The sequence below is a fragment of the Lacerta agilis genome, chromosome 7, assembly GCF_009819535.1.
Source record: "Lacerta agilis isolate rLacAgi1 chromosome 7, rLacAgi1.pri, whole genome shotgun sequence".
NCBI classification, from domain to species: Eukaryota; Metazoa; Chordata; class Lepidosauria; order Squamata; family Lacertidae; genus Lacerta; species Lacerta agilis.
The window spans coordinates 26,780,117-26,794,804 of NC_046318.1; the positions used below are offsets into that span (position 1 = coordinate 26,780,117).

The 14,688-nt window shown below is 41.8% G+C and overlaps 1 protein-coding gene across 3 annotated transcripts in view; it reads right to left on the bottom strand.

The window, feature by feature from the left end:
- Positions 1–13,540, bottom strand: part of CAP2 (cyclase associated actin cytoskeleton regulatory protein 2) — a 36,146-nt gene extending 22,606 nt beyond the window's left edge. Inside the window, exons 1-3 of one of the 3 annotated variants that reach the window (XM_033154610.1) lie at positions 13,371–13,540; positions 6,365–6,495; positions 2,570–2,670 (exon numbers count right to left, since the gene is read on the bottom strand). In XM_033154610.1, coding sequence (XP_033010501.1) covers positions 2,570–2,670; positions 6,365–6,485 — 222 coding nt within the window. In that variant the 5' untranslated portion in view covers positions 6,486–6,495; positions 13,371–13,540. Of the gene's footprint in view, positions 1–2,569; positions 2,671–6,364; positions 6,496–13,370 lie in introns of those variants that run through there. The other 2 variants (XM_033154609.1, XM_033154608.1) reach the window with 2 other exon arrangements.
- Positions 13,541–14,688: the final 1,148 nt, after the last annotated feature.

The following is a 14,688-nucleotide window of genomic DNA, read 5'->3' on the forward strand; positions in this document are numbered from 1 at the left end:
TCTACCCCTTCCCTGTGACCTCTAACACCTCAGTGCATGACTACCTATATAGAACCATCAAGTATTTTCTTTGTGGTTTTCAGTTTGGTGACATGGTGCAACAGCTTTCTTCCAATGGGAAAGCACTGCTGTTTCAACAACTGACTCCTAAAACTCCATTTCAAAGCAGTTCCCCTTAAAGTTCAAGTGGCAGAGGGTCTCAAGAACCAACCAGCCAGTGTCCGTAGTATACTTTGTGACCCATGACACATCTCTCTATCTTTCTGCCAGGCAAGCATCACCGTGCATACTTTAAGGTAGATTTCTTAAGATAGTGATTAAAATAATAACAATTAAAGGTTCATTACTTCCCTGCTACACCTACATTTAAACCTAAAAAAAAAATCCAGACACCAGGAAAAGAATACTCCTCCTTGCATAGGGCTGCCATTTCTTCATCCTTTTCACTTTTAAAATTTTGTTTTCTTTAGCTTTATGTCCTTGCCATAGACAGCCACATCTACTGGGGGGGGGGGACAAAACAAATTCAAGCGGGACTTGGATTTGCCTTGTAGTTTATAACCTTCTGTGTAACAAGGCTGCTTCCCCATTCATCACAAAGAGATGGGAAATGTCATGAAACATATACAATCCATTGGGCATAAGTGATTAACTTTGACTGACTGAATTGTGCCCTTTACTTATAGATAAAACAAGGCATCAGTAACATTATGCCATATTCTGGAAATAAGACAGTGGCAATAAACAAAAATAAAAGTCTTTATGGGAGTGCAGGATTTACTGTAGTTACTGAAATCAAGAGGACTATTTATCATTTCAGATGTGCCTCAATTATGTTATTGACAAACAAGTCTGATCCATTATGTTTGAGATTCTCATTTCTGTTCTCCTCCCAAAAAATAATGATAAAGAATCAACCCATTTTGTGAGCACAGGGCATCCAATTTCCTCACCAAACTTGCCTACGACGTAAGACAGATGTGTGTGAGAGAGGGGGGGGGGAAGAGAGTGTACCTTGTTTCGCTTCTCTTGCAATGGAACAAGAATGTCAAGGATGCTAAATGAGCTACAGCACACCATCTTCAGTAAACTCAGCATGGGTTGCCAATGTGGTACCGTTCTGATGTTTGCTGCAAGTCAGAGTCTAATAACTGGAGGGCATCACATTGGCTGCTTCTGCACTACATATTTAAGAGATTCTAGAAAAATGCATGTCCTTCACCCATGCTATACTTATTTAAAATTCAGCACACCTCAGCACTCTCATGATCTATGGGCATGCCCACAACCAAGGAGATGTGAAAGGTACAGCATGTTTTCTGATTATATGTTATGTAAACCTCTTAGAGGTGTGTGTGTGTGTGTGTGTGTGTGTGTACATTAAGTAGTATATAATCATTATAAATAAAGTTATTAATGTTCTATCATTCCATTTATGTCTGACATTTGAGTGTGAGGCTGGATACTTAAGTAGCAAAAACAGTAGCAGAAGGAGGTATCAATGAGCAAGCCAGGTGAGAGGCCACAGAAAGACAAAGAAGTGCTCAGGCTAGGGGTTTCATCCTTTGAAAACCACAGTCTTCAGGCTGGGGGCAGGGTGGAGCTTACAAGATGGGGATCTGAGGAACAGACTCATAAGGCCTCAGTTCACCTGCAACCACTAAATTGGACCAGACAGCAATCGGGTTGTTCACAGATTGCCGGATGTTCTGATTCAGGGGTAAAGGGTGTGTTTTCCAGGGGAAAGCTGTGGGACAAACACAAAACACCTCAGATCTATAACTAGAAAGAATGATACAAGGGGAAAACTGCTTGGACAAAGGCAAAGCATGGAATAGCCCTAAGCTGCTAATCATGGTGCTATCCATGGTGCTGAAACTACTGGTTTCCCTCGACCCCATGAGTTTCTGATATGTAAGGGTCAGAGCAGCATGGCTTACTGAACTGAACAATGAATAGGAGCATATCGCCCCTTTTTGTTGCAGCTGCAACTTATTCAACACTAACCTCTAACTTGGTGATATGCATTGTTCAGCAAAGTTCTATATTTTTGTCATTTTATATAATAATACTTTCCTACCTATGGTTTATTCCTACATTGTGAACTTTTATTCATGTTTTTATATTATAGTATTTTTTTAAACAAACAAATGTGGAATATACTTCTGACTTAGCAAAACAACGATCCCAAATTATTTTTTTAAAAAAGAGGATCTTAAGTCCAAACAACCTTTTGGTTCTAAATGTATGTTCAATAATAAGAACAGTAAGGGTTGCATCAAACTACGGAAGACTAGACTCACTTAAATTAATGTGCCTAAGTTAGTTATGCTTCAATGGGTCTACTAGCATTGGCTACAGCCCTATGTTTCTGACAGCTATTAGCAGTGTGGGAGAAATAGTAAGATTTTGGGCTCAGCCATTGCCATAGGAATAAATGTATAAACGATAAATACTACAACAGATGTATTTGCTTATGGAGCCAGACTTGTATTTATTTTTATTTTTATTTTTTTGAGAAAATCACAGTTGCAGTATACAATCAGACAGTAAAAAGAGAAATACTTACATGTGTCTTCACATCACCATCAAGGATCTTGCTATTTCTTAGAAACTCAGCTACACTCCCCTTTATGATCCTATCAAAGGCTTCGACGTACGGTGCTACATCTGCAGGAGAACAGAACTTCACTAGACCTGGCTGAGAAGGTTTATACATTTTGAATGCTTTTACATCTAAGATTAAAATGCAACACGACTGGAAGATGTTTCATAGAAGCATTTCTACATCAGAAACCGATATAGCAGCATGTGACTTGAGCGTCATTCATTTTATTAAATTTAGTTAGGTATTAGCTTTATTTCCTGCCCTTCCTCCCAAAGAAGCTTAGGGTGGAGAAAAGAAAGCAATAAAATAAAAACAAAAACATATTTAAAACAATTCCAATACAGATGCAGACTAGGAAAGACCAACTACTTAGGCCTTTTGCCCTTGAACAGTTTCTATGCCAGCTAATCATTATAAGAGCTACTATTTAAGAACTGGCACCTGAGTTTGTTTTTTCCCTCTTCCCTCCATGGCCCTTTGCCATTGTGTGTCATTTTTTCAGATAGTAAGTCTGTAGGCAGGGCCTGTCTTGTTTTAACTGACTGTATGTAAGCTACTATGGGAGTCACTTTGGCTGTGAAGAGCAGGGTACAAATGTGCTAAACAAACAAACAACCATAACGTGCATGAAATTAGACAGGTGTCCTTTTGGGCTTTTCTCATAATGGAGTATTAGATTAATAGCCATGAGTACTGTCTTGAGTGAACTGTATTTGAATGCTAACATGTGTGATCCAGTGTAAAACAGAAAGCATTTTGAGAGGGTAAAATATTTATTTGTTTGTTTGTCTAAATTTATATGCCACCCTATATCTGCAGGTCTGAGGGTGGTTCACAGAATAAAATGAGACTTATAAAACCACAAAATACATAATCAAAATCAAAATAACAACCCAACAACCCCCAACACATTTTAAAAGGGAATAGGATGCCTATTATTATTATTATTATTATTATTATTATTATTATTTTCATCTGAAGATCACAGGGTGGCTTACAATATAAAAACACAAATGACAATAACCAATGACTTCCCGTTCTTTTCACTTGCAGACTCTCAATATTACCTGTGAATAGGCTGTCTTTTTATCATTCTTTCTCTCTCCCACCTTTAAGCTTAAAGAATTTCTGGGCTTCCATCCATCTGACAAATGCATGTGCTCGCACAGCCTTTCCTTGCATAATGCTCCTCTATAGGTATTTCATGTTGAACAAAACCATTTTTTGCGTTTTGTTTCTTTCTTTTCAAGCAAATGCCAGGCTTCACGGTGAGTTCAAATGGTAGCTACCAACTCTGCTTCCCACTTTCAGGATTAACTTCTTGATTTATATGACAGCATGTTTTAGATTCTGATAAACCACTCTGTGGTTCTGCAATTAAATCCTGCTTTGACTCAAGTCAGAGAGAGAAGATGCTGTATTTCATCAAATCCTTGGGAAACAGAATGAGGTAAACCAAAGAGGATAATTTGGTGGTTGGAGCTGTATGCCGGTTTGTGAAAAAATGACCACACATATACGAGGCAAGGTCACAGAAAACAAGGATATTGAGCAGTTCCAAAAATGTCATAAACATTTCTCCTTCTTGGCCTTCTCTTTCTCGCTGCTGACCGCGTTCTCTTTTCCCCTCTTTGCTTTCCTCTTCTTTCTTAATAGATACTGCCACTTTTTCGTCTCCTCTTCGTTCTTTTGCTTCTTTGACATTTTTCTGCCATTAATTCCCACTTCTGCTTTAGCACGGTGGAGTGTCTTTGGCATAAGTCCAGCATGTTGGATGCCCGAATGCACTACATGTAGTAAGCTTAGGCCCAATATCTTGAGAAAGAGGTTAACAGGGTGGTTTTATCAGTTACAACAAGTTTTCCACTGAAGGTTCTTCAGCTAGTCAGGCTCCACCCCCTCACCCCCCCTTTCCCAGGATTATCTCTAAACTCACATCCCAATGCTTCTTGTGAGGAAATGTCTCTAAATTACTACAGTCACTATACTGTGTAGACTTGTGTTTTCTTTTCTTCTGTTTTTCCTTTGGCTTGCTGAGCAGAACTCTTTTTCCTCTTTGAGTTTTCATGCCTCTTCTTGTTGTCAATCTGTTCTTCACTGCTTCCAGTTTCCCAATCATCTCAGTTGTCTCCTTATTTTTGTTAAAATTTCATTTCTATGTCTTCTTCCTTCTTCGGGTAAAGTGACTGAAGAAGAAATGTACTTTTGTATGGCTAAAATATTATTATTATTATTATTATTATTAAATTTACATATTGGAGGTTTCAGGGCAGTTCACAGAACATAATCAAAATATAAAACCAAAAGAACTAAGGTAGAATTTTAATACATTTTGGGGAAAGACTGGTAAGCCAGATCCTTGACATCTGGAGATGCCTGGTAGAATATGAAGATAGCCAAACCTCCACAAGTTTGTGGCACTGGCAGGTTAAAAACAACACAGTCCCAGTGGAGAATCCCCTACCCACCAAATTCTGGCTTCATAAGAGGGATTTGCCTCAGGATGGGAAGAAGGAAGGAAAAGGTTAAATTCTACCACTCCATGCCTGCTGTGATTCTAGTAATGATCACCCCCTCCAGCTATGTGCATGTAATGATGCCAGTGCATTATTTAAAGGCTGTGTGTTAAATAAACATATGCTAATATATCTAATTTGGTTCTGAGAGGTATGAGTGCTGGATTGCAGCAGTGAGACTGTGACTTGTGCAATTTCGGGGGAGCTGCATGGGCAATAGTCAGAACACGAGGTCTGTTAGGAAATGCTAAAAGCTCTCAGGCCTGGACCTAAACCCAGGGTTACTTCCAGATTATTTCTTGCATCTCCCCTTCAAAAAGCGAACAAAGACATTTTGATACATTCATCTGTGCATTCACAAACTGTTATGATAAGGCAAATGAATGAATGCTGTGAAAAATACAGAATCATATCAATGTGTGTGCAGATAGTTATACAGTAATAACTTTTGAACCAATGTATTGCTGTGATAAGTCAGAATAAGCAAAACAAATAAAAGTAAATAATAATGAGGTTTATATTTGTATGCAGCATTAAATATATACAGAACACACTGTACAGAACAAATCCCAGGAAGTTGGAAAACAGAACCAGCATCTCTTCTGCAAATTTATGTCTGATTCAGCAGTCATTCATTATAAAAAACACACACACACAATCGAAAAAGTAACACTGAAAGATCAATAGACACTTGAAACACTGGGCTGTATCGAATGGTGTACCTCATGCTGACAGAAGACTCTTTGATCTAGTGGAGACTTCTGTCAATGGACTGGGGAGGCCATTTTTCCAAATTCCCTCTCCCATCCCACAGCCCCCATGGTGATCCAATGGGTTCCCCCGTATCAGATTTTGGAGCTGCCTGGAGACCACTGGAGGAGAGGGTACCATCAAAAATTGCCTGCCTTTCTATTCCACTGATTGATGTCTCTACTAACTCAAAGAGCCTTCCGTTAGTACGAGGGACACTGCTAAATGCAATCCATCGACAACACATTCAATAGAAAAATCTTTTCCGTGGTCCATTAAATTATAATTATAATTAAAGCTGACATCGGCCATTTTCTGTCTGAGCACACAAAATATTCCTTATTGCTAATTTAAGAGCTGGGTGGGGGCGGTTGGGAATCATCCAGCTTCTTTTAGAACAAACGCTACCAGCACGTGGCATTTAATAGTTCAGTTCCTATTCCTAACATTCGAAATTATGAATAAGGCTTCTTGAAAGACAGAACCATACCTCCATTGACGCCATTGACAGTTCCACATTCCATCCCAGCAAGCCTGTGTGAATCTGATAGCAGAGATTCAAGTCTAACCACAGCATTCTCCAACCTCTCAATCAAAGCCATTTCTGCCATTCTGGAAAAGCTAAACAAAGACACAAATATTAGCTGTTTCATTTCATGTGTGAATTTCAGAGAAATGTATCTCCTTCATACAGTTAACAGGTACTATCATCAAGGCTTCTGTGTTTTTTTTATACCATGTCACAAATATATTTGGCTGTTGTTGCTTTATTTTTTTTAAAGAGGATTTCAACAGTTAACATTTGATTTCTCTTATATAACATACAAAGAAGTCAAATATCCCGCCTTGACCAAGTACTATAACTTCTGTACTTATTTCACAAGTTTCACCCATTTCACATTTTTAATGTAAGGTGGTGAACACTTTAGCCTAAGTGAAGCATCTAGACATGTAAGTCTCTAAGCATCATCAAATATGCAATACTAAAACTCTTACTTAAAAGAAAAAATATTTACGAAATAAGACAATCATACTGAGATGTTATCATAGCACTAAGCAAATTGTTCCATCAGTGCACTGCAAGCATTTCTGCTTACCTAACATTCCCCCCCTCCCTCCTCCCGAGCGGGTTTGGGGAGTGGGGGGAAAGTCCCATTGCAATAGTAGGAATCCTTGTACAGGCTTCCACTAGTACAATGGGTTAGTTGGATACAGCCCTTAAGTCTTTTCAGCTGAAGTGGCACAGCAAGGATTAAGCCCTAAGGCTGCCACCCTCAACACATTAACAGGGAAATGCTATTGTGAGAGTGTATGTGGGGAGAACCCATGGCAGAGCAACCGCCGCACCCCAAACCTGGCCAAGTAACTCCAGTCAGGGAGGAAGGTAGTTGCTTCTTATTTTCTTCTTTCCACCCCTCCACTCATTAATTGCAACGGGAGGAAATGAGTTATGCCATTTCCAGGGCTGATGTAGTTTTAAGGGTTGTTTGGGTAGGGGGAAGGAGGGGGCTTAGCATCCTCTGGATCCATGGACTCTCACAATGTGCAAGCACCCCCAAATGCCATATTTTAGGGTCTGCCACCTTCACCAGGGTATTTATGCCCAGAGTGTGCTCAATGAGTGTACCAAGGACCCCAGTGGAATACATGTCATCCCACCAGAGGGTCTTCCCCTCAGAAAATGGAGCAGCACTTCTGCCCCTGACCTGGCTGCATGTTGGCTATGGTTAATCTTCCATCCCTGCTTAGGAAGGGTGCTCCCATAATTTTTCTCCTTTTTGTTCATGGTGCTGGATTAATCTTTAAACCAGAAATGGGAGAGTTGAGGCACTGTGGCCCATAGTGCGTAGTTATCTTAGGAATCAAATTAAATTCAAATCAATTGTATTTTTTTAAAAAAACTCTTTCCCAACTCTCTTGTTTTCAAGAGCACACAATTTTCTACAGTACTGACTCACTGAAACAGTGCTTCCAAGGGATGTCCCATCAGCAACGATAGCAGGGAAACAGGAAGTCCAGCTCTGTTAAAGGTGACCAACCCTGTCGTTGCTGTTTTAGCATGACAGGAGTTGTTTTAATTGTCTTGCTAGTCCCATTAGTCTTTGTGAATGAACAGCCACTAAATGGAAATCTCCATCCACTACAAACCACGTGGTTTGCCACAGGTGATGGGCACTTCTGTTTTTGAACAGCAATTCCTTGAAAATGCATTCATTTGGAAGTGCTTGGTTTTTTACGACTAGGAATAATATCTCCTCGTACTGTAGCAACCAGACTGTCAGTCTCTGCTAGAATGATTGACTTAAAGTTACCAAGGCAACCGACTTTGCTAGTCCATGCACCTGATGTATAATGCAGCTTTTTATTTTCTCTTTGCAACCAATGAAGTGTAACATTTTAAGTATCTTCTCCACCAATGGTCATGCAGAGTTTAGTGTACCCTCCTCCCCCCATGCATTAAGCTCAGACCTTTTCTTGTAATTAAGCATTCTGAAGGGCTTGTAATCCATTTAATTACATGCCACTAGTCCAATTACTGGAAGCAAGCAAATTGCCCTGCTGAACTCTAATAATGGGAACATATACATGTATATGTTATACCATGGATACTAAACTTAAGTGACCAGATCAAAGAAGAAGGAGTGGTAAATCTAATGTCCATTTGAAAATCTAATTGAATTGAAGATAGTTAAGAATTTTTAAAAAGATTTTGAATAGTATTCCAGCAATGATTAATTATTATAATTAGTTGTCATCATATATGGAAAAATGGGCTAGTGATCTTTTGTCTAAAAACATCAGCAGAACACCTGTTCCATCTTAAAATTGCTTCTTACAAGCATCTCTCCTATATATACACAATTTGCCACCAAATAATGACATTTATATTCTACATTTATATCTTACATTACTTCTAGAACTACCACAATTACTTGTCCCTAGTCCTGTAGATTTCACATTTCATATCATATTGCTGGACAATCCAACAAGTTATTCCAGAATCCCAGAACAAAAGAGACAGAGTACATTTCATGGTAACTGCATCTTTCTCCTTGAAGATAAAACAGACTAAAATATCCTGTTCAAATCTGGCAACCTCCACACTCACTACTATTTGCAAGGAAAGTGGTATGGCTACATTTTGCTCAGCATGAAGTAAACAATAGTGACAAATCAGGTTGGGGGGAAAGTAGTCAGGTCTCAATTAAACTGTGTGTCAATAGAAGTGTGTCAATAGAAGAGGCACTCAAAATAATTACCTCAGTATAACTAATGGTATACATAAGGAAATAAATGATAAGCAAGTTGCTGATGGCCTTGAACTGAGTCAGCTGTACATCCAGGAAGAGAACCAGAGCATCCTATGTTCCAGGAGCCTATTGCAAAAGAATGAAGAATATTCCAAAGAGCAGCAAAGGAAGCCATGGTGGGCACTTGCAGACTGCCAGTATTTTCAGGTGGGATTCAATCACCGAGACCATATTACACTGGTTCTTAAAGACCTACATTGGCTCCCAGTATGTTTCCGAGCACAATTCAAAGTGCTGGTGCTAACCTTTAAAACCCTAAACCCGGCATAGGCAAACTTGGCCCTACAGATGTTTTGGGACTACAATTCCCATCATCCCTGACCACTGGACCCGTTAGCTGAGGGTCATGGGAGTTGTAGTCCCAAAACATCTGGAGGGCTGAGTTTGCCTATGCCTGCCCTAAACAGCTTCGGCCCAGTATACCTGAAGGAGCATCTCCACCCCCATCGTTCAGCCCAGACACTGAGGTCCAGCGCTGAGGGCCTTCTGGAGGTTCCCTCACTGCGAGAAGTGAGGTTACAGGGAACCAGGCAGAGGGCCTTCTCAGTAATGGCGCCCGCCCTGTAGAATGCCCTCCCATCAGATGCCAAGGAAATAAACAACTATCTGACTTTTAGAAGACATCTGAAGGCAGCCCTGTTTAGGGAAGTTTTTAATGTTTATAGTTTTATTCTGTTTTTAGTGTTCTGCTGGGACCCACCCAGAGCGGCTGGGGAAACCCAGCCAGATGGGTGGGGTATAAATATTAAAAGTATTTATTACTATTATTATTATTATTATTATTATTACATAATTTTAGTTGATTGATAGGTTTTGCACAACCCATTTCCTTCAGACTTTTTGAGAAAAGGAAAGCGATGGGTGAAAGTGTAAGATAAGTGTAAGAAAGTGTAAGATACACTTGGAAAGTGTAAGATAACACTTGCTTTGACCTATGGTCATCTAACCTTCCCACAAACGAACTATCTAACCTTCCCATAAACGAACCATAACAAACGCTCATTAAACAGATTGTCTGGAAGTAACTTGTGTTTGTCAATTCTCCCATCATGTCAAGCCTTCCTCACTTCAGCTTTTTATCCATTCCAAACTAATGATGCCTTGCAGATGGAGAAGGTGAAGAAAAAGGCAGCCAGAGTGATGCAACTCCCCTATTAGCTAAGGTTAGAAACCTTGAGACTTTGTAGTTTAGGAAAGAAAAGGAGGAACACGACAGACCATTTCCCTCCCTCTCCCTCCTTATACTAGAACACAGGGTCATTCAATGAAGGTAAGTGCTGGGGGATACTGGACAGGTAAAAGGAACCGATTTCTCACTCAGTGCACAGGTGAGCTGTGGAAGTTGCTACCACAAGATGTAATGATGGAAAAGCCTAGAAAGCTTTAAAAGGGAATTAAGACAAAATCACAGAGGCCAAGGCTGTCAATGGCTACTAGTCATGACGGCAATCGTCAAGTGTCAAGAGCACGCGCCTCAGCTGCTAGGGATCATGACAGAAGTACTATTGAGCTCAGGACCTCCTTGAGGGCTTCTCAGAAGCACCTGGCTGGCCACTGTGAGAACAGGATTAGATATGCTGTAAACCGCCCAGAGTGGCCTAGGAAACTCAACCAGATCGGCAGGGTATAAATAATAAAATTATTATTATTATTATTATTATTTCTTTGGTCTGATGCAGCTGGCCTATTATTACGTTCTTATATTAACTAATCCACTCCTATAATTCACAATTATTTTCCAAATGGCACAACACCTTCAGTACCTAATAATCAGGGCTTTGAATCTTCTGTTATGCTCTATTACAAAAGCTTGATTTCAACCAGCAAACAACTAAGACTACCGTACTCCAATTGGCCATATATAATATATATGGAATGGTGTTCAGTCCCTTAGGTATATCCTTTCACTGCTGCTAGAACCACAGTCCATGCTAGACACCCAAGGCCAGTAATGCATTAGCCTTAGTGCTGTAGTGAATAATGCACAGCCCCTTTTCATTTTTATTTAATTAAGAGAACATCTTTTATTCATGTGCCAGCATTGACAACACATCTTTTAGAGCAGCACTCAAGGAAGAGGTGAATGAACCACAAGTCCTCTGATGACCATTCTATAGACATAGGAACTAACTTTATTTTGTTTACTTCTATAGGGAAAAGAACTACGGTACATACATTTCAAAAGTATATACTATCCTATTCTATTAAATCTTTACTTTAAAGTTCTGAAGCAAATACAGTATTTAAAACCACAATTTAATTTAGTTTCCCTTTATTGATTAAAAAACGTGTTTGCAAGCGAAGCCCATGTGGTTATATGTGATATTAAGCAGTTTTATAAGGAGCTGAATTAACCCAGTGTTCTCCACAATTTGGATGATTGGCTTTATATTAGGGAGAAAAAATGGATGCAAGTACAGTAAATAAATTCTTGTAATTTAATAGAAAAATGAATCACATCACCTAGCACTCCTGCTTTTTCTTGTGGTGACTTAAACAAAGGTCTGTTTACAAAGTTACTAAAATGAACGCAGAAGAGAGGATGTGAGGAAGTCCCAAAAATAATGTTTATAAAGAGGATAAGGATAGATAAATAAGTGTGTGTAAGTTCTCTTTTTTGTATTTTTTTATTGTTTTGTAGTTTTTTGTAGTGTTTGTTGTATTTTGTGTGTTTCTATTGTTAAAATTCAATAAATTCTTATTTTAAAAAATAAACAAAGCTCTGTTTATAACTGTGTGTTGTTTCTCCTCTAACAAAGGCTTTCCTGTAATATACTGTCATGTTATAAGAAGTCACTACAGAAATTCTCCAAAAATGAATCTAATTTGCTAACAAATGAACCTGATTCACTATCCTATTCCTGCAAACAATCTCTGCAGCTCATAAAATTACATTAAAAATTTATTTATATTTGCACTCTTGGGATTATTCTGGATACTCCATGGAAAATCATATATCTTTCCCCTAAAACACCCAGCTGTAAATCTTTCCCAAATCATCCCCCACACTGTGGCTAGGCTTGGGGGTTGGGGGGGGAGCCATCCTGTGGTTAAAAGAGGGTCTCTTTCAGCAGGGGAGAAGTGAAGGATGACACCTTGCAGAAATCTGCCACACCCACAAGTGCCCCATTGCCACCCTGTGCCCTAGATGATTCACAGCTTATTGAGAGTCCAGTGTTGTCCCTAAACAGAATTAGGCGAAGTGAACCATTACAAGCATCCCTTAACAGAAACCTAAGCACAGCAAACAGCCAGGTGGTTGCCTTAAAAGGCGTGAAATAAGACACGCATCAGTCACAGACCTAGCAATTCCGCTGTCAGGTTGCCACCCTGCACCAACCCCGGGTGTCCAAAAGGCGAAGCCCAACGACAGCTCGACTCAAACGCCAACAGAGGCCCACGCGTTTTCTCTCCCCGCTGCTGTGAGCGGCTATCGAAACAAAATCACAGCAGCGTGCAAGAAACAAGGGACGTCCCTTGAGGCCTGAGCTGCAGGACCAGCGCAGGTCAAAACCCACGATGGGAAACGATCCTCCTCCCACCCACCCCCAACGCCGGGAGGCGGCATGCCAGGTGTGCGTGCCCATTGCCAATACAGTTAAGAGCGGTGGCGTTTTGCCTTGAATATAAAGAGCGGCTGCTAGTCACACCCACACCTAGACGCGATCCTGAAGGAGGGGGAACAAAACCTCCAGGTTGGTCCCTTAGATTCGATCGGGCCCCTCGAAGCTGCAGGCCACGGCTCCACATGGGCTAGGGGAGGAGGGAAACGCGGGAGCGGGAGGGAGATGGTGACCCAGATTAGCCCTTCCCTTTCTCTCTCTCTCTCTCTCTGTCTCACACACACACACACACACACACGAGACTGGAGACAGAGAGAAATCAATCCCCCTCAGTAGCTCGCTCTGGATTCCCGCCCCCTCTGGCCTCCCACGCCCAAGCAGAGGGGCTGCGGCGAGAGCCACCAGGCAAGGCCGCTCTCTGCGGGAGCCTCTCACACGCCAGCCAGCCCCTTCCCCGCATCTCCTGCATGCCCCTCTCCCCCCCCCCAAAAAAAACCCCTGCTCCCCTCCCCTCTGCCCTGCCCATCCCTTGCCTGCGACGGGGAGGGGGGCAACCCGGCTCACAACAGACGGCTGGCATGCTTCGCCCCTCCCCGCCCCTTGCCAGCTGCTCTTGAATTACCTGTTCGGATGAGCCGGGGAGCCTCTCGTTCTCCTCTCTCTTTGCGCGCGGAGGAAAATCCGTGGCGGCTCACTCGCGCTCCTGCCGGCCCCCCTCCGCGCTCTTTCTTCCTGCCTTCCCCTCCTCCTCCTCCTCCTCCTCCCTCGATGTGAGTTGGTGTCAGTCACAAAAGCCGCGCAGGAGGGGGAGGGCGGGAAAGAGAAAGAGAGAGAGAGAGAGAGAGAGAGAGAGAGAGAGAGAGATGCAGCCCCGGCAGGCGGTTTCCGGGCGCGCCAAATATAGGCAAGTCCGAAAGGAAAGGGCGAAAAAGAGAAGGAGAGAGAAAGAGAGACGCTGGCGGAGAAGGAGAAAGAAAGCTCACGCAGCCCCGATGTCTGTGAAAGGAATGGGGACGGGGGTGGGGAGGCGGTTGTCACGTAGCGCTTAGGAACAGGCGCCGGTGGGGAAACCGAGGCTGGGGAGGGGCCGGTTGGCTAAGCAGCGAGGAGAGGGGAGGCGCGGTTCTCAGGGGAAAGGGGGCGAAGGCAAAGTTTGCCCATGCGCCTATGGCTCCCCGTCGAATCTGGAACCCCCATTCCTTAGTTTCATGGTCCCTCTGTCCCTCCCGAGTCCGGACCAACTCGCCAATGCATGGATGCATCACAAGGGCATGTTTCCATCACGGACGATTCTGCAACCAGAGACTGCCCTGATGTTCGGTGGGGTGTTTTGTTACCATATTCTGAGTGTCCTTTAGAATTAAAAGATATCCTTGCATAATTATCAGGAAGCCTAAGCTTGGGCGGAGTCAGTGGCACGCACACTCTGCCGTTTTGCCTCGCCTTTTGTACCCGCGCTCCCCTGTTACTTTGGCTGAACTCCCGTATGCTCAGCTTTGCTCAGCCCTGCCAGTAGATATATTTTTTCTATTAGACGCAAGGATTTCACATTTGAGAAAAGTGAAGAGAAGGAACAGGGATAATGCAGGAGAAGCAGCGCGCGTGGCTGCAATCCTACACCTGCTTACTTGGGAGCAAGTCCAGTTGAGCACAGTGGGGCTTCTGAGTAGACATGCTTGGCTGTCAGTTTATTAACATTATACTAGAAAAGAAGCTGTCAATCAATACAGTACTTTCCATCCTTTTAAGTACAGTATCTGAAACAATTTAAAATCAATGGCACATGGGCAGGTTTGGGGAAACGTAAGACCTGCCTATGGACAAAATCCTAGGGGAAACATAACAAAATAAAGATTCCAGATTAATCACATTCACACAATTATTGTCATGTCTACTTTGACCCAATTTTTGTTTCTTTTTTATCATTTATATCCTGCATT